Source organism: Atractosteus spatula, chromosome 1, assembly GCF_055471065.1.
Source record: "Atractosteus spatula isolate fAtrSpa1 chromosome 1, fAtrSpa1.hap1, whole genome shotgun sequence".
Taxonomy (NCBI): domain Eukaryota; kingdom Metazoa; phylum Chordata; class Actinopteri; order Semionotiformes; family Lepisosteidae; genus Atractosteus; species Atractosteus spatula.
The window spans coordinates 38,235,022-38,255,065 of NC_142706.1; the positions used below are offsets into that span (position 1 = coordinate 38,235,022).

General features: G+C 38.9%; 1 protein-coding gene across 1 annotated transcript in view; it reads left to right on the plus strand.

Annotated features, from left to right (window-relative positions):
* The window catches only part of sorcs2 (sortilin-related VPS10 domain containing receptor 2), a 369,722-nt gene that overhangs the window by 324,890 nt on the left and 24,788 nt on the right, over positions 1–20,044 (plus strand). Inside the window, exons 9-12 of the mRNA XM_088918653.1 lie at positions 2,201–2,380; positions 8,439–8,585; positions 12,592–12,694; positions 17,935–18,011. Coding sequence (XP_088774779.1) covers positions 2,201–2,380; positions 8,439–8,585; positions 12,592–12,694; positions 17,935–18,011 — 507 coding nt within the window. The remainder of the gene's footprint in view (positions 1–2,200; positions 2,381–8,438; positions 8,586–12,591; positions 12,695–17,934; positions 18,012–20,044) is intronic.

The following is a 20,044-nucleotide window of genomic DNA, read 5'->3' on the forward strand; positions in this document are numbered from 1 at the left end:
GCAAAATGGAATATAAAATATATGTCTTTTTGGGGAACCAATACCACAGCAACAGATGTTTAAAGCAAAGATGTATGAATATATGGTATAAAGCATTAAAATTGTGTCTTAGTTATTGATTAGATACAATGACTTGAAAAAGTTGTTAGACTGTTCCTGTGGTCTTCCATTTTGTGAAATAACAAAATGATGGATACCTATTTTTAACATTAATATTTTATTCATCGACAAAATCTGAAAATATGAATAATGAACAGGAAGTATTCAGCAGTATACAAGCAGTATTCAGACCTGTGAATGTGATATTTGGTGGAAGCACCTTTGGCAGCAATTACAACTCAACAGCTGTCTTTCCAGCTCTATACACTGGCTTGGCACAGTGGTTGCCCATTTCCTCTTGACATATTTGCTCAGTCTCTCTCAAGTTGTTTGGGATTGCTTAAGAACGGGGAAGTACAAATCTTCCCCTAGATTCTGAATGAGATACAAGTTGGGACTTTGACTGGGTCACTTTCTTGTTCTCAAAACACTGCAGTGTAGCTTTAGCCTACTCTTTATATCATTATCCCATTGAAAGGTGAACATCTGTTGCAGTTTTTGGTCTGAAGCAGGTTTTGTTCTGAGATTAGCCAGTCCTTTGCTCCATATTTGTTCCTATCAGTCACGGCAACCTTCCCAGTACCTGCTGATAAGAACCAGAAATATAAAAAAAATGTTGGCAGCAGCACCATGCTTGATAGTAGGGATTGAGTTGACTGATGTGGGGTTTGCATCAGACTCTTTGCATTAGGACCAAAAAGATCCAATGGGGTCATGCCACAAATACTTTTACCACATGTTTGCAGCATCGCTTTGTGATCCTAGATTTGAATTTTTTTTCAGTTCCATACAGCCCCACTTTGTGGAGTGGCCGGGATATTGTCACATTGCTCATGGACATTTTCTACCATCTGACCTACTCAACTCTGTAACTCTTCTAAAGTAGCCATTGACCTCACAGTAACATCTCTAACCAGTTTGTTCCTTGCTCGGACATTCAGTTTGGGGCAAGTGCCTGATCTGGGCAGTGTCTAGGTTGTCTTTCAACTCAACATACATAACTTTCATCCCGTGTTTTTTATGTTTTTAATCCTTGCTCAAATTTACTACTCATCTGAGGGGCTGTACAGAGACGGCTGTACTGTATTTGTTCTGATATCATGTCAGCCACTGTTATTGCACACAGACAAATGAGATTCAATTAATTGTGTGGCTCATTAAGGTAATTTTGTGTATCTCAAATGATTAAGGTTTGCCACAGTAAAGGCTTCGAATACTTACACAATCATGACTTTCCCGTTTTTCTTTCATATGAATTATCTCTTTGCTTCTTTCTTTTTGTGTTTGGTTTGGAAATGTGAAGTAGTTTCTGTAAATTACAAATATTAATTGCTGCTTCAAAGTGTCATGACTGCAAGCTTAAGAGCAACAGAATATGAAAAGCATACAGTATAAGGGTCAATATAATAATTTTGCAAGTTGCTGTAATTCCAAATGAGATCCATAATACTATACTGTACAGTATGTGTTTACTTTTGGATGATTTTTTAATGAATTAATTCATTTATATTGTTACATTGTTCAGACTACCAGTATTCCTTATTTGTTTCCAGGCCTGTTGTGTGAAAAAGCATTGTGTCATTGGTAAAAATGTTAGAAAATTTCTGAACTAAAAAAGTTTGGGGCACGCCTTTGCACTGAAAATTGCACTGCTCTAAACCTCAACATTTTCTGGTTTTAAAAGAATGCAACAAATGAGAACAAAATTGTAGGCTTGGAGTACAAAATTAATCTCAAAAATAGTACTTTTAGACTGCTAGCCTACCACAAGGGCTATTGGATTGTAAGAATGCTAATCCATCAAGTCTGCAAGTTATTAACATTATTTATTGCTATTTCTATGTGTAGTCGAAGTCCTTATCCATGCTGACTCACAGAGGTTAAAAAATACAATACAGAGGAGTACAATGATATGCCAGTAAAATTTATATTAATCAGAAATACAATACAGATCAGTGCAATATAGATTCAAATATGCAAATAAGATACCCTAATTTGTACAAGATTATAATAAAAAAATGCATCAAAGTACATTCAAAATCTTCTTTCGCTCTTGATCATCATTGCCTACTAACTTTTGCCATCTTTTCCCTTTTGTCAGGATGTGCAGATCATCAGTACAGATGAGAACCAGGTGTTTCTTGCTCTTCAGGAGTGGTACCAGACCGACACTTACAACCTCTACCAATCAGACCCGCAAGGTGTCTATTACTCCATTGTGCTTGAGAATGTCAGGAGCACCAAGCAGCCGGAAGAAAATGTTCTCATTGATATTTTAGAGGTACGGTGTTTGCTACCATTCACTTAGCTGTGTTTTATGTAATTCCTTTCATTGATAGCTTAGATAAGTAAGGTTGAATGACACACTCTTTCTTTTTCACTTTTTTTTGGCAATTTGTATAAAGACCCAGATTTACAAAAAAATACTACCAATCAAGACAGAATACAGGAAAGAGTTATTTCTGCAGAGTCTTGGAGTTTTGAAATCCCTGGCTGTTTCTCTATGTAATCATTAGAGAAATATCTGTATACGACCAATAAGCTCTTAGCAACCAAAGAAGCTACTGTAGATGACTTCGTCTTGTGTTTATATTTTCTAATAGTTTGTTCTAATTATGCACCACTAAAGTCATACCCCAAAGGAGCTTGTCTGTAGTTTGTCAAAATGTCATTTTATTAAGACAATGACATTACAAATTTACTTCCTGTGCCTCACTGATATGCTGCCAACTGTTAATCAAATTGGCATTTTAACATCAATTCTCATGCCAGCATGGGGCATTTGAGGATAATGTGTAGTTTCCTCCAAATTATACTTTTGCTAGAGTTGTCTACTCTTTTTCCTGATGTCTCTGAGAAATATGAAGATATGCTTAGGCCTGTGGTCTCAGAACTGAAAGTCTGCAAGTTCAGATCCCAGCAGGAGACACTGCTGTTGTACCATTCAAGCCAAATATTTTCCTCAGATTGCTCCACTCAAAGGGCGGCAGTGTGCCACAATGATTTAAATTGCTGTCTCACAGCACTGGAGCACTGAAGCCCAGTGTTCAGTTCTGGAGCCGAGGAGTTTGTAAGTTCTCCCTATGTTCATATGGGTTCTCTCCAGGTGCGTTGGTTTCCTCTGACAGTCCAAACACATACTGCTAGGTAAATAGAACTACAGCATGGGGAAACTGGCCCTAGGAGTGAGTGTGTACAGTATGTGTCTTGTGTTTGCTCTGTGTGCAGGGTATACCATGCCTTGCACCTCTTTCTTGCCAGGATAGGCTCCGGCTCCCCCACAACCCTAAATTGGAAAATGGATTCATGAATGCTCCAGTCAAATGCCCAGCTGTATAAATTGGTACAAACATGAGTTGCTTTCGATAAAAACGTCAGTCAATTAAAATAAGAATAAAGAACAGAAAATAGAAACCAGAATTTTGTCAGCTGGATGAAATCCTCGGAGGAATTAGCTATTGACTACCACGTGTTAGAAGGAATGTTTTTTTTTCTTGTAACCAGTCTTATGACCTGTGAGCCCTACAGCATCAACAGGAGAACCAACATTGAGTGGAAAAGTGATATGTTTGTTATTCACAGCACTGCAAGTTCAGAGGCTTCCAGATACCTAAAGTGGTCACACTTGTGTGACAACGCAAGGATGGGTGTAGTTTTCAGGCAGTGATATACAGTAGCCCCGTCACAAATGAGCAATGTCTGGAGTGCAGGGACCAAACAACAGGATGCTAAATTAGTTTTACTTTTACTACTTTAGCTACACAGGAGTTTTAAAAATATGGCAAAGTTAATAAAAAAAATCTTGCCTCTTATGGGGGATGCTATGTTTGTATTTTTGCCACAGAGATGCTTGGTGATCTTATATACAGCGCCAAGGTCTTCAAGAGTTGCAGCCTTCTCATCTTTGGTTATCAGATTTTCAGTTCTGGTGCTCTTGTCTCTCCTGGAGCTTCTCTTTAGTTCACTATCCTTGCTTTTATAGACTATCTGGGCTCTTGAAGTCTTGGGAACATGGTGTTAAGTTGTGTTAATTCTTTTTCTCTCCTCATTTTTCTGTCATGTGTCAGGTATTATCCATTCTTTAGGACCTCTCAAGTTAAAACCTAGTATCTTCTGTACTTGTTCTACATATGTGGTCTTTATGGCTTCCCATTGTGTGTTCATGTTAGACTCTTCCTCTCTTTCGGTGACAGCATACAATACATTCATATTGGTTCTAAGCACCGACACAATTTCCCTTTTCTTCTTTGGGCATTTGAGTTTTGCGATGTCCAGTTGTTTTTGATGCTGGCTTTGTGTTATTATCATCTTTGGACTGAGCTTGCTGGTGGCAGCAATTAGATGGTATTTGCTACAAGGATCTGCAACATGGTATGCTCTAACTTCATGTACAGTAGTGACCCGTGCCACTGGCCATTAATGTTGATGTGCTCTGTTTGGTTGGTGGTTTTACCATCAGGTGACTTCCACGTGAGTTTATGAATGTTCTTATGAGGGAAAATAGTGCCACCCATAACAAAGTTGTTGTTCATACAAAAGTCAATAAGATGGTCTCTATCATTCTTTCACCACATCCATTAGTCACATCAGTTTGTGTTGTCAGGTCCTGCTTTGATAATCTCTAATTATCAGGAGCATGTCTTGCTTTGGTAACTTGGAAACAGCCATTTGGAGTTGGACATGCAAACTATCTGTGTCTTCTACATCAGCCTGCTTAGTTGGTCCATTGCTTTGCAGGATAGTGAGTTTGCAGAAGTTTGAACTGAGAAACAGCCTTATCATCCTACCACTCACTGACTCCTATTCCATGAAGGATTTGGCTTTTCCTTTGGAAAGATCGACGGCTGTGCCATGTGTGTGTGTTCAGGTGGTATAAGTGAAGGATAAGGGTCCAATCATTCATCACAACATGTCCAGAGCCAGACCAGGGCTATTCAATTATCCCCACTATCTCTAGGGATAAGTGTCTTTTGGTATGTCTTCATCTCACTGAGGACCCGTGCTGTCTTGGAAGTCTCGTACATGGTTCGGACATTCCATGCTCCAAGCTCCATTTATGCTCCATAAAATCTTGTTAATAGGCTCCAATAGACTCACCATTGCACCCCTGAATTCCGACTGGCTTTCATCAGGGTTGGTCATACTGCCACTTGAATGACTGAGATGGGTGAAGTCTATTAAGAGCCACATGTTAATATTACTCATTGTAGTTTCTGTAGCAGTCAATTTTGTATGAGATAGCATTGTTAGGGCTATGCCTATCCCCAAACTGGATAACCAGATTGCTGGCCTTTTTTCTGGCAACGCACCTGAAACCAAGTCAGAGGTCCCACTGGCATAGCTCTCAGGTTTTAGAGGCTCACAAGCTTCCCCATCACAGCAACGTCACAGGAAGTTCTGATTAAACTATTAGATGTAAGGCATAATTTATCCAGTTTCCAGCTGAACTAGAACAAATTAAATAATTAGTACAAAATCATTCAACTTTGAGATGTGAAGGTTACAGGCAGATCATTGGCATTTTTGTCCTATCCAACAAGAATTAGTTCTATGACAAATTATGATATTATTAATAATAATTATGTGACTGATTCTTTTATTCAAAGCAGCATAAATGTGCACCCATTTATACAGCAGAGCATTATACACATTGTACAAGAGACCAGAGCACACTGTCATGTTGAGCTAATATTAGCAAAGTTTTTTCTTCTTTAGCCTTATTATGAAAGTGCTTTAAATGTCATTTCTTTACAAAGGTTGGTTATTCAGAACCACTCCTTAGTAGTCTGCAGATCTTTCAGGCTCTTTATCTTCTTCTGTGTCTAGATTTGTTAATTACTTTGTAACTGAGAAGTATGGCAAGAATATATTTTGGATTAAGTGTCAGTACCATTGTATTTCTGTGGAACCCGTAAAGTGAATACAATAAGATAACAATGCATGTAGAGAGGAGATTCAACTGATGTGCAAATGGCATATATGCTTGGTTTTAAAAGAACAGATTATTCTCATCACTCAGGCTGTGAATTGCTGAAAGATGCATAATGCTAGTGAGCCAGCTATTAAAGAAAATGTTACAATTATGATTAATGAGTGCACTCATCGAGTCTACTCTTATGAAAGCTCATGGTTGTACTGTATGAGGTGATAAAAGCAGATTAAACTGCAGTAAAGGACAGAGAACTCACGGCAAAGCACAGCTACAACTGTGTCATTCAAAAGGATTGCCACAAGGACTACATTTTTGTAAGGAATTCAGTATCTTAAATACAGTGTTTGAAAGACCATCACCAAAGCAGAGTTTTAATTCACTCACAATGGTATGTGGAGAATTTTATTTTCAGGAAAAGCTACATTTGTATAAGTATTAGTTAAACATGACAACCTAGTATTAGACATTATTAGTTTTCCACTGGAATCTCTAGTTTTAGTCGGAAATTACATGGGGGTGTGCAGCAAGGAAAAATATTTTTTCTTTAGCTTTATTTTTGAACAGTGACCACATTCCACTGAAGAAGCAAATAAACCAACGTTATTTAAGTTAATGTGAAAGCAATGTGCAGTCTCCGAATCTAATGTTTTGCATAATATGCATAATAAAAATGTTTTTTTTTAAAAGTGGAAATAATTTTGTTTCTTCATCGAGTTGTTTTTTTTAATCAGATATAGTCAAATTAAATTAGTGAAGTCATTAAAATGATAGCTTTAATGTTAGAATAGTGTGTGATGAATTTTGGAATACCACATTAAAGCCTTACTAGACATATTAGATCAGGTAATGCTAATGATGTGATGATACTGTACAAGATATATACAGATTATAGATATGGCAAAATAAAAACAGTTTTGCTGCAATGTGCATCAACAGTGAATTTCTGATGCAGAAATTCCTGGCTTGTATTTTATTAAATCACAAATAAGCCAAGTGTGATCCAGTATTTTATTGATAGGCTTTATATATTTGCTGATCTCCTGAACTTTCTACATTTATTTTCTACATTTATTTGTTTCAAACACTAATTATTCACGTTCTTCACTTTCTTTGCCTTAACAGCAAAACAAAATAACATTGACATTTATATTAATAAGTAAGCGTATAAAGTAAGCATTTACCCACTTTTGGATTTGATAAATGTAACTGCCTAGTGATTAAGCACATTGTTTTGCTTGCAATGCTGTTGACTGATTAAGGCATTTCCATGTAGTGTTTAAGTCTAATTTGTATCTGTCTTTCTACGTTACACGCTGCATTTGCATTTTTGTGAAATATGTGACTACTTCTACTAATGTGCAGGTTGGTTAAGTATTGTCAGAAGCACAGTCCTCCGCTGGAGGTATGAAAATGACTGAAGAGATGACAGAGAGAATGCTTCTGTCTGAATGGTTTTCTCTTCAGCTTCTTTGCCAGTTTTTCTCAAGGGAGTTTTTAAATTGATTTAATACTATGGTATTAAATTGTTAAACTAGCTAATGTTGCATTCCGCTTTTGCATTTAATCTAAGTATGCCTGCCTGAATCTTACAGCATTTTTGAGTCTTCAATAAACAGTCATTTATTATATTGCATCAAGTTGGTGTATGTGGTAGGCGTTTATACTGTTTTTTCATTGGTGCCAAGTACAGGTAATGACTATTTTCTTAACAAACATACGGTACAGTGAAGCATGTGTTCTTCAACATGCAAGTATCTGGCTGACAATGGGTATGTTTGCACCCCTTCAGTCACATTCCCGTGATGTCTGTGCAGGAAAGCTATCTGGTTCAGGGTCAGACAGCAGTGAGAAACCAGAGAAAGCACTTGAAGAAACCAGAGACATCTGAAACAGGACTGTCTGTTGTTAGTCACAAAGGACTTCTTTAGAGTCAGGATTCAGGGTAATAGGAGTTAATCGAAACTAGTATGCTTCCACTGGTGTCATGTTAGACATTTATGTTAGGAAAGCTGTACAGCGACTGATTTGGGTTACCACTCTAAAATACCTAATGCTAAGAACTCAATGCGCTCATTATTAAATGGGTAGATCAGTTTGATTATTTTTTTTCTGGTTGCACACACAAGCATGTGTTGGATTTAAATTTAATATCAGTAAAATACATATAGCCAGGAAAAAAAGAGTGACAAACTCTTATAGTAATTGCCACTGAGGTAAATATGTTTGGGTGTATGTTCTGTTTTCCATTTGTGTTCTGATATAATGTACAACTGATGTATTATGTATACAGTATGCAGTAACAGGGTATAAGACTGTACAGTACAGTATATCTGATTTTTTAAAATATTTCTTATGTCATCCCTAGTTTTTGCAAATTCTTTACTGAATTCATTGATCTGATTTTAAGGTTCGTGGAATTAAAGGGGTGTTCCTGGCTAATCGGAAAGTGGATGGGAAGGTGACAACTGTCATCACTTACAACAAAGGTCGAGACTGGGACTACCTCATTCCCCCTGCAGTAGACATGAACAGCAAGCCTGTCAACTGCAAACCGGTATGGTATGAGTTTGAAATCATGGCACTTTCAGATAGGATTATATACAGCATATAGCCTTCACAATCAACTCCACACTGATAAAGCTAAAAAAACATTGATAGTATGTAAAGTTAGATCTTCATAAGAAATTAGAAAAAAATCTTGGTTGCATAAGTCTTCAACCCCTTTACAATGGTGATCTCAAATCAATTGAGGTGCATAAGAATAGTTTTGCAAAGATTTGGTGGTGGTGGAGGGGAGTCCCCATTACATGTAAAGCGCTTTGAGTGGAGTGTCCAAAAAAGCACTATATAAGTGTAAGCAATTATAATTATTAATTATAAAATTAATTTTATGTCTCTGTAATCAAAGTGGTCAATGACTTCAGATTAAATGCATCTGTCTCTGTAACATCCTTCAGTTATATATTGAATGTCATGTGGGGTGGAGCACTAGCTCTGTGGCTAAGGATCTACAGTACGCCTGTGGCTGGAAGGTTGCTGGTTCAAATCCCACAGCTGGCAGAGGAATCCTACTCTGTTGGGCCCCTGAGCAAGGCCCTTAACCCCGACTGCTCCAGGGGTGCTGTACAATGGCAGACCCTGTGCTCTGACCCCAGGCTCACTCCCTGTCTGTGTGTCTCATGGAGAGTAAGCTGGGGTATGTGAAAAGACAAATTCCTAATGCAAGAAATTGTATAGGGTTAATAAAGTGATGTTATTATTATTATTATGCCACCAATAACACAGTGATACAACACACCAACTATGAAGCTTTTCGAAGTCAGAGATGTGGTAAAGAAGCACAGCTCAGGCCATTATCAAAAAAATTGCTCTTTGTCTGTGATCAAAAGTCTGTGGTCATCATTGGGAAGAGAATTTGTATGGCACTAACCTGAAGAGCAGGTAATCCTTCCAGAATGTACAGTACAGCTGAGCAAGCAGGAAACTGATTAGGGATGCCAGTGTGAGCCCAAGAGTGATTTTGCAAGATTTTATGTATTTGAGATTAGAGTCGGTGTTCATACATCAGCAACATCCGAGTTCCTATACTAAGCTGGCATGCATGAACAAGAAGTAAAAAAGAAGCTATTAACTGAAAACAAAACGTTTTTTACAAAGCGTGCAAATCATACTGAAACATGTGCTGAAAGGTTTTTTGGCCGTGAGAGACAAAAATGGTCTAAAACCAACAATTGTAGTCTAAATTGAAGACTGGCAGAAGTCCAACACAGCACACAACCCAGAAAGCTCCATCCTAAAGAACACTCAAGGTGATGTTAACATCATGTTATCAGCAAGGACTGATAGCTTGTCAGTACTGAGAGAAAAATGCAGGGTGCTCTGTACGAGTGAATGCTAGACAAACTCGGCCTGAGTCCACCAAGAATCTAAAACTGGATCAGAGGTTCATATGAGGACAATGACCCAAAGCCCAATGAAGTCAAAGCCACGCTGAAGTGGTTTGACGAGAAGAGCAAATTTCCTCACGGCCCAGTCAAAGTCCTGACTCGAATCCAGAAGGAAAATTTATGGCAAGACTTGAGGATTACAGTCCATCGATTATCATACTTGTCAGAACAAGTAAAAAACAACAACCTTTATTTGAAAACAAAATGTATATACATGCCACAGTACATCAGAAATGTGACATTATTGGTATTGGTTAAATCTTTTTCAAGGCACCATAGGAATAATTCATGGGAATTATGGTTTAGCTGTTGTCGGCATCTTGCACTGTTCAAAACTTGAACAGTGTGAATCTGATTAAATCCAGAAATTGGTGGTCACCTACCATTTTAAACTTTCATTTACATAGTCTGTATATTCCTGCTTTACCATAAGTGAAGAATTACGGGATTCTGTCAAGTATTTGCATGCCATTTACATTTTCCAACCCAGCTTTTAGCTGAAAATCATGGATTTCTTCCATGTGCTGTTTTTAATAATAAGAAATGGTTGCAGCTCTCTCTTGATCTTTTTATGCAATCATGCCAAATTCACATTGTTTCTCATTTGGATTGATGATTTCTTCCTTACTATAAGGATTATATTGTATTATATTTATAATGAGGAAACAATCATATGTTTATTATTTTGGACTCCTCATTTTCTTAGATCATATCCAATTACTTGAATTGCACAGTGATTGATTGGGTTGGAGATTGGGTTGGTTGGAGAATGAGAGTAACAGAGCAAAAGGAAGTAAAAGGACAAAGGTCAAGTATATCACCCTGCAGCCATATCTCTGGCAGCCCATTGAAACTAAGTAGGTGTGAGCCTGGTCAGTACCTGGATGGGAGACCTCCTGGGGAAAAAACTAAGGTTTCTGCTGGAAGAGGTGTTAGTGGGGCCAGTAGGAGGTGCTCACCCTGTGGTCTGTGTGGGTCCTAATGCCCCAGTATAGTGAGTGGTACACTATACCATAAAAAAAGTGCTGCCCTTTGCATGAGAAGTAAAACCAAGGTCCTGATTTTCTGTGGTCATTAAAAATCCCAGGGGTTTCTTGAAAAGAGTAGGGGTGTTAACCCTGGTGTCCTGGCCACATTTCCCATTGGTCTTTACTAATCATGGCCTCCTAATAATTCCCCTCTATATATTGGCTTCATCACTCTGTTCCCCTCCCCACTGATAGTTGGTGTGTGGTGAGCATACTGGAGCACTATGGCTGCTGTCACGTCATCCAGGTGGGGCTGCACATTGGTGGTGGTGGAGGGGAGTCCCCATTACCTGTAAAGCACTTTATAAATGTAAGGAATTATTATTATATGTACTGTAATATTGTTCACAAAAAAACTTCAATGTCAATCTTAAAGATCTCAAATGATAATATATTCAAATTTGCACAGCAAGAATAATAATAACATTCAATTGGGAAACAGCCCTTTGGTAGCAACTGAAAGCACAGTACATTAGTATATTACTGGATAGGCTTATTTTCCATCTTTCATAATAAGAAAACATGGTGTCCGAAAACACAGGCTAAATATATTTTCTTTGGCACTGTTTTCTCCACGTTACAGAAAAAAAACATCTCAAAGTTGAGATGGGAAGGTTGATGTTAAATGAGCAATGACTTGACAGATCTTTTGTTCCATATTTGTTCGTATGTTTTTTGGTATCATTGTAATTGCCGTACTTATTGAAGCACCTGCGTAGGTTTCCTGTAACATAGTGGAACTAAAACAAGAGTTAAAAGTTACCAAAACACTGCACAATGTAAGTCCGCAGGGAATGAAGATTAATGGTTTTAATTATATTTTTCACTGCAATATAAACTACTTAATTGTGCAGCAAAATAGGTTTAAATTGCTTTTCTTGCAGATTTATTACTTACTGTTGCTTACAGGTACCAATCTAGCTGGTTGTGCTAATTGCAGGTGACAAACTGAAGAGCTTCTTGAATCAATTGAGTGCAAGGCTCCAACAAGCTCATTTACATTAAATGCTACACAACACAGCAAAACAAAAGATAAAGACTGGAAGGATCTCAAACCTGTGGAAAGGAAGCTAATTGGTTTCCATTCACACAAATGCCTTTTCCAAAATCTATGCTTATTAGACATGATTAGAAGACATATTAGAAGGAAATTCTTTAGAAAACCTGCCTGACCTTGAACTCATGCTTTCTGGAGAAGATTAGATAAGATCACTTTATTGGCCATATACAATTTCTTGTATTAGGAATTTGTCTTTTCACATACCCCAAACTTATTCTCTGTGAGACACACAGACAGAGAGAGAAGCTTGGGGTCAGAGCACAGGGTCAGCCATTATATAGCACCCCTGGAGCAGTTGGGGTTAAGGGCCTTGCTCAGGGGCCCAACGTGGTAGGATTTCTCTGCCAGCCGCAGGATATGAACCAGTAACCTTCCAGCCACAGGCGCAGATCCTTAGCCACAAACCCACAACACCGCCCAATTGGCTTCAGAATTGGCTGAAGTTAATACAATATTGTGTTATCAGCTCATAAAGGTACCTTCAGTGATTGACGCTGTTTTATTTCGTGTTCTTGTGCATTAAAGCCAGAATGTCACCTCCACCTTCACCTGCGCTGGGCAGACAACCCTTATGTGTCTGGGACAGTGCACACCAAGGACTCTGCACCTGGACTAATCATGGGGGCTGGTAAGTGTTTGATCTATTTGATGTGGTCCATTACAATTTTTACATTACAACTTCCACCCAGTAGTCTGTGTGGGTCCTACTGCCCCAGTATAGTGGCAGGGACACTATACTGTAGTGGGCGCCATATTTCGGAGGAGATGTTAAACTGAGGTCCTGACTCTCAGTGGTCACTAAAGATCCCTGGGCATTTCTCAATAAGAGTAGGGAGTTATCCCGGTGTCCAGACCAAATTTCCCATTGGTCTTTACCAATCATGGCCTCCTAATAATTCCTCTCCATAAATTGGCTTCATCTCTCTCCTTTACCGTGGACTCCAGATTGTGCCCATTTATGACTGGCTTGCACTTGCCCTGCGATGGACTGGCACCCCATTCAGGGTGTACCCTGCCTTATGCTCGTTGCTTGCCGGCTAGGCTCTGGCTTCCCGCGACACCGTATGGTATAAAGCGGTTTGGCAAATGACATGATGACTCCCTGGAAATGGTTCAAAGTAGAAAGAAGAAATAGAAAACATTCAGTTACATTGTAAGTGAAACTTTAGTGCTAAAAATACTCAAGCTAATAATAAGCTTTATTTTCTTAAACGTTCATGGCATTAATCAAATGATGTCATAATTAGAACTGTTACGTTACAGTTCTTAGGTCCTGGGTTCGGCTCTGGATCAGGGTACCTTCCCTGTGGAGTACTCCTCTAGTTACATGGGGTTTTTCTAGGTTTCCTACAACCTTTCAAGACCTCTCTGACTAGGCTGATTTCTTATCTCTAGGGTGTTTACATGTGTGCCCTGCAAGGCTTGTCCCTCCCAGAGGTGACACGGCCCTTACCAGGAATAAGAGGATTTCTTATAATGGATGAGTGGATTTATGGCTTTTTAAATATTGCAAGATGCTTACAAACTGTAAAGTGCTCTCCTCTCTTCTCTGATTTGCATCAGTGAGTGAGTGATTGATGATTTCAAGTACATACAGTACATGTCATGTTCTGCAAATTTAATGTGTGCCCAGACACTTAAACAAGAAGACCTACTGGCCATAAACATTGAGAACATTTTTTGTGCAGCATTAGGTGATGCCAATTAATATGGCGATCATGTTCATCGTCATTATTTGAGAAATGTAAAATTAATAAGTCATTAAAATAATGTAATGATATAGAAATTACTACCAAGAACACTGCTCATTCTGTGGACTAAAATGTAAAATATACTAGTAAAGAACACCTAAAGCTAACATCAAATCCATGCTTTCCCTGGGACAGAGTATATAATAATCATATAAAATTGAAAGCCCTTTCTAAACTTTTGTATATTTCCAGAGAATAATTGTATTTATAACAATATTTCTGAATACTGATTTATGCAAAACTTCAGAAAATGGTGAATATACATTGTGCAGTCAGTTCTGAGCTGCTTTAATGTCTTTCTTTTTTGTAAAGGAGCGCATTTTGTCTTTGTGTAGAAATAGCAGTTTAATGGAGCTAGCCCTAATGAGACCCCTTACATCCAAAATATGTCCAAGAGCCTGTAAACACAATAGCATACATACCCAGCCGGGAATACCCTCAATCTATTAGACTTTTGGTTTAAATGAGCTTAGTGACCTCAGTGAAGAGGATTAAACACATGACATTTTCATTCTTCCATTATCCTTTGTTTTGATAGTATTAAAAGGACAGCATAGCATGCATAATAAGACACAAGCTTCCTAGGCAGCTTGGCATAATGCAGAGCTGAGCAAGAATAAACAATAAGAAGGATGAATCCTCTTTCATTGTTGCACTGATAATGGCTCTTGTGTTTTGAGTTCTGCATTTTGTTTTTTTCTGCTGTCTTCATCTCTCTCTCAGAAAGCATCAGTGACAACATTAGTTTTAAGCTCATAGCATATTTTTCTACTGAGAAAGTCAAGATCAGCTTTCTTTTTTCTTGGATGACTTGTATGATTGAACAGCATAAATTACTCAGATAAATGCCAGTGTCCCACTTATCTTGCTTACAGAGGTGTGTTATTAAGGGTATTGGATTTATTAAGGATATCAGACCTCAGTGATGAAGAATGGATGATAATTTATTGTATTTATTTAGCATAGAAGTTCACATACAGTACATAAATTGTTTACATTGGTCTTTAGAATGTAGTAGTTTAGCTTCTAGGACATGTACAGTACAAAGAAGAAATAGCGTTGATAACACAGAACACCTGCCATTCTGTCCGATTTGACCAGTAAATTTCATATTGACTGCTCATGTGTAACTTCCTTTATATTGTACTTACTGATCATGTTTTCAAAAATTATTATCTACTGTATGTGAATTAAAAACTGCTCAATAACAAGCTTGGTTTCTTCTTATACAGATTGAGCTGTATTAACAACAAACTAATTATGATGGTAGAAAATACTAATAGAGATTTTGAGTAAACTGTTAATGCCATTTACATACTGTACCTATGTTGTAATTCTTGATCTAAGATGTCTAAGATTTTTGACAATAACATAGCAGATATTACAGTATATTCAAATGTAAATACATTGATACAGGCCATAAAAAAGCAAAAATCATTTAGTAAAACGCCACTCAGTGCCATCTGGACATGGTCATGATGAAGCAGAAATCACTAATCATTTGGAAGTGTTTTTTTTCCTGTTTAACACAAGTAAGTTACAAGTTTACAAATATGTTTTAGGAAGCTAGTGAAGAGCAATGTAACACCATTCCCAGTAGGACAGCATGCTCCAAGCAAAATTTAAAGCAGCATTATCTTTTAACCTGATCTGATCAGATCACAAAGCTAAGCAAGGCCTGGTCAGTACGGTGATAAGAGACCTCCGAGGAACTCAGTTGCTGCTGCAAGTGGATTTAGTGGATCAGTAGGTGGCAATCTTCTCTCTGGCCAGAATTAAGAACAATGACCCATTATGGTGACAGTGTGGTATAGGAGGTGCTCTTCCTTAAGTGAGATGTCAAACTAAGGTCATGACTACCTGGACATTATAAATACTTCAGCCCAATGTGAAAGAGGTGTACTAACTTTGGTGACATGGCTAAATTTTACTTTAGTCTGCTTTGGCTTTAAACAATCTGAACTCCCAAGAATTATATTCTGCTATGTATCGTGGAACTACTTTATTATAAAGCTTTGTTATTATTATGTGTTATTGTTGTGATGGACTTGCATGGGCTTAAGCCAGCAGATATATCACCCTGCAGCTCACCACTGGCAACCCACTGAAGCAGAGTAGGTGTGAGCCTGGTCAGTACCTGGATGGGAGACTCCTGCTGCTGAAAGAGGTGTTAGAAGGGCCAGTAGAGGGTGCTCACCCTGCGGTTTGTGTGGGTCCTTATGCCCCAGTGTAGCGATGGGGACACTATACTGTAAACAGGTGCCGTCCTTCAGATGAGATGTAAAACTGAGGTCCTGACACTCTGTGGTGATTAAAAATCCCAGGGTGTTTCACAAAAAGAGTAGGGGTGTTACCCTGGCGTCCAGGCCAAATTTTCCATTAGAAATTTTACCAATTCTGACCTCCTAATAATCCCCATCTATAATAATAATAATTGCTTACACTTATATAGCACTTTTTCTGGACACTCCACTCAAAGCGCTTTACAGGTAATGGGGACTCCCCTCCACCACCACCAATGTGCAGCATCCACCTGGATGATGCGATGGCAGCCATAGTGCACCAGAACACTCACCACACATCAGATATCAGTGGGGAGGAGAGCAGAGTAATGTAGCCAATTCATAGAGGGGATTATTAGGAGGCCATGATTGGTAAGGGCCAACGGGAAATTTGGCCAGGACACCGGGGTTACACCCCTACTCTTTTCGAGAAACGCACTGGGATTTTTAATGACCACAGAGAGTCAGGACCTCGGTTTTACATTTCATCCGAAGGACGGCGCCTGTTTACAGTATAGTGTCCCCGTCACTATACTGGGGCATTAGGACCCATGTGGGCTGCAGGGTGAGCGCCCCCTGCTGGCCCCACTAACACCTCTTCCAGCAGCAACCTTAGTTTTTCCCAGGAGGTCTCCCATCCAGGTACTGACCAGGCTCACACCTGCTTAGCTTCAGTGGGTTGCCAGTTGTGAGTTGCAGGGTGATATGGCTGCTGGTGTAGAGCATCTATGAATTGGCTTCATCACTCTGTTCTCCCCCCTATTGATAGCTGATGTGTGGTGAGCGTACTGGCGCACTATGGCTGCCATCGCATCATCCAGGTGGGGCTGCACATTGGTGGTGGTGGAGGAGGAGAGTCCCCATTACCTGTAAATCGCAGAAAAGTCCAGAAAAGCGCTATATAAGTGTAAAGAATTATCCTGTTTTGGGTGTATCCTGACTTGTGCCCTTGTGACCCTGTATTGGATTAAGCAGTTAAGAAAACGATATTTGTTATAAAATGGATATTTTATAACAAATACTTGTAGTGTTGAAGTACTTGTAGTATTGAAGAGTCATGACCTAGCATTGTAGCTTATTTAATTCAACTGATAAAAAAGAAGATCTGATGGAGTATACATCACGCATGATAAACACAAGCTACTGCCAGCGGGTTCCATTTGAGCAGCTAAACTCTGACTTGTATAATGTCAGTGCAACACTGCACTGCAACTGACCACCTCAGGGAAAATACATTTGGGTATCCTTTTTCTTTTATAAAACCTCAACTTTTCTGCATTCATTACTTTACAACTTTACAATGGAGCGTGGCTCTGTGGCTAAGGACCTGTGCCTGTGGTTGGAAGGTTGCTGGTTCAAATCCTGCAGCTGGCAGAGGAATCCTACTCAGTTGGGCTCCTGATCAAGGCCCTTAACCTTAACTGTTTGAGGGGTGCTGTACAATGGCAGGCCCTGTGCTCTGACCCAGACTCTCTCCCTGTCTGTGTGTCTCATGGAGAGCAAGCTGGGGTATGTGAAAAGACAATTCCTAATGCAAGAAATTGTAAAGGATTAATAAAGTGATGTTATTATTATTATTAAAGCTGTACATTTGTTGAGTGGAACAAGCTTAATGGACTGTGTTATTAATAAGAGCGCCATAGGTATCAAAGGCTTGCAGCTGTCAACATCACTTTTCAAATGTAAATGCGCCACTTCCTTTTAGAAATTCAACAGTAATATTATCTGTAATGTAATATATTTGACTGTGCATTGCTCCTGTTTTTCCAAGCTGTCTGTGGTTTATCTATCCATGTACTGTATGTTCATTGCATTTGTCTTTACATTTTTTGCAGGCAATTTAGGCTCCCAGTTGGTGGGGTATAAGGAAGAAATGTATATTACTTCAGACTGTGGGAAATCCTGGAGACAGGTATATTATTTATTTTTTCCTCCAATTACTGTCTGGATACCAGTACTATGCTTTACAAGAAAATTATTGATCCACAAAACCACACAGTGTGCTTACTGTAGATGCTAGTCCTCATCTGGGGCCCATGAAGGAGGATGGATCACCATTCTAGAGTACTGAAGCCAAGTGTCTGGGGATAGGGCTAAGATGGCAGCTATCATTAGGGGCCTCTGGGATACTAGATGGCTATACTTGTAGTGGTAGTAATTTAGTAGTGGTGGTAGTGGTAGAGGCCTTTATCAAGTGAACATCTAGACCAGAGAGCATAGTCCATTGGTCTGGCATTAGGGAACTCTTATTCAAGTTATTTATGAGACGAAAAGTAATCAACTGTTCCACGTTCTTGTCCAGTGTCAGTGGCCTCTACTGGGAGAGAACGTCTGTGAAATCAAGTCCACTTCAAATGGGGGGGTAGGTCTGGTGTACTCAGGTGCAAAGCAGTAACAGAGAGACCTTAGAGTGCCCAAAGCAGATAAGTAATAGCTGATGTAGCAATGCTGTATGTAAGGTGTCATAAATACTAGTCTTGTCCTGCAACACATACAGTACCTGTAGGTAACATGGACATGACCATGGAGAAAAAGGAGCTGACAGATATATAGGTTCATAGGTATATGTGCATGGGGAGTGCACAGAGGCAGAGAGGCATAGGTGTGTTCAGGGGCACCAACAGTATGTGCTGCAAGGCCAAATAAAGATAGAAGTCACAGAAAGGCAAGGCTAATATGCAGAGTATTGGCATCTTTTTTCTATCACAGATATTCCTCCGTGTTCTCAGGGTTGTCAAAGGTAAAGAAAAGGAAAGAAATGAAAGACAGAATGGTAGCAAGAGTAGCCAGAGAATAAGACAGACAACACAAAAAAGGAGAAAAGGTAGAGACAAGAGAGTTGGACAAGGAAAAAGAGAGTTGATGTCTTTGAGAAACGTGAAAATGTGTTTAAACCTCTGGACTTTTTAAGTTTTAGATTCAAATTCCAGGTGCTGTATTATAGAATGGTAATTTACCAAGGTAATCTTTATTCAGGTTGCTCCAGTCCGCTGCCCCATGAGATGGTACACATGTAATGTGAACTTTCGAATCAAAGTGTCAGCCAAATAAATTAATAATGAAGAAAGTAAAAAATAACTAACAGACTGAATTAGCAGAGGGGATAGAGCCGAAGCAATGGAACTCAATCTAAAAGCAAGAAGAAGCAGGAAAATGTAAGGCAGGGAAATTAACAATATTAACAGAGGTGCTAACTGAAAGCTTTGGTAGTTTTTTTTTTTAAATTTCAAAGCTAACAAGAAGAAAGACGAATCTTTTGCTTTCCTGAATAGCAAACAGACTGCTTCTACACAAAGGAGTGGAGTGTTAGAGACCAAACCCTCAGCAAAATGCAGAAAGCTGTTTTTTATCACCTGCTCAAACAGAGAGAGGCTGAAGTGTGGATAAATCTGAGAAGGGGACAGGGGTCAGTTTTCACGTGGATGCACACACATCCAAGCACAATATTACAGAGACAGTAGCTCACTCACATACCTACAGTACAGTATGTGAGAAAATGAAAAAGGAGTAGAAGTTTGCCCTACTGTACACCCCTGCTGCATCACACTCCTTGGTGACCTATTGACAATGCCAGTATAAAGATTCAGTCCTCCCTGCCTTGTGTTTGAAAATATCCCACAGGTCTGTGGCTGCTCCTCAGAACAAAAGAGAACCAAGTCAGTCCAATCATCTGTGGACATTTGTTAAGCATGAATTGTGTTTAAATATATACAAATATACAGTAGTTCACTGAAAAGCAGGAATAATTGTAAGGCTCAAGTGCAGAATATAACAAAATATAGATGTTTAACATAATTAATTCTGCAGTCTACAGTGACACTTCAAACATTTATATGTCACTTCTCTCAAGAGAAAGCTTTGGGTTATGTTCAGCCTTTATTTTCTTTAATTGTATTAAATTTAGTTAATCTTTTTTAGAGCAGAATGGCTGAAATTATGACAAAT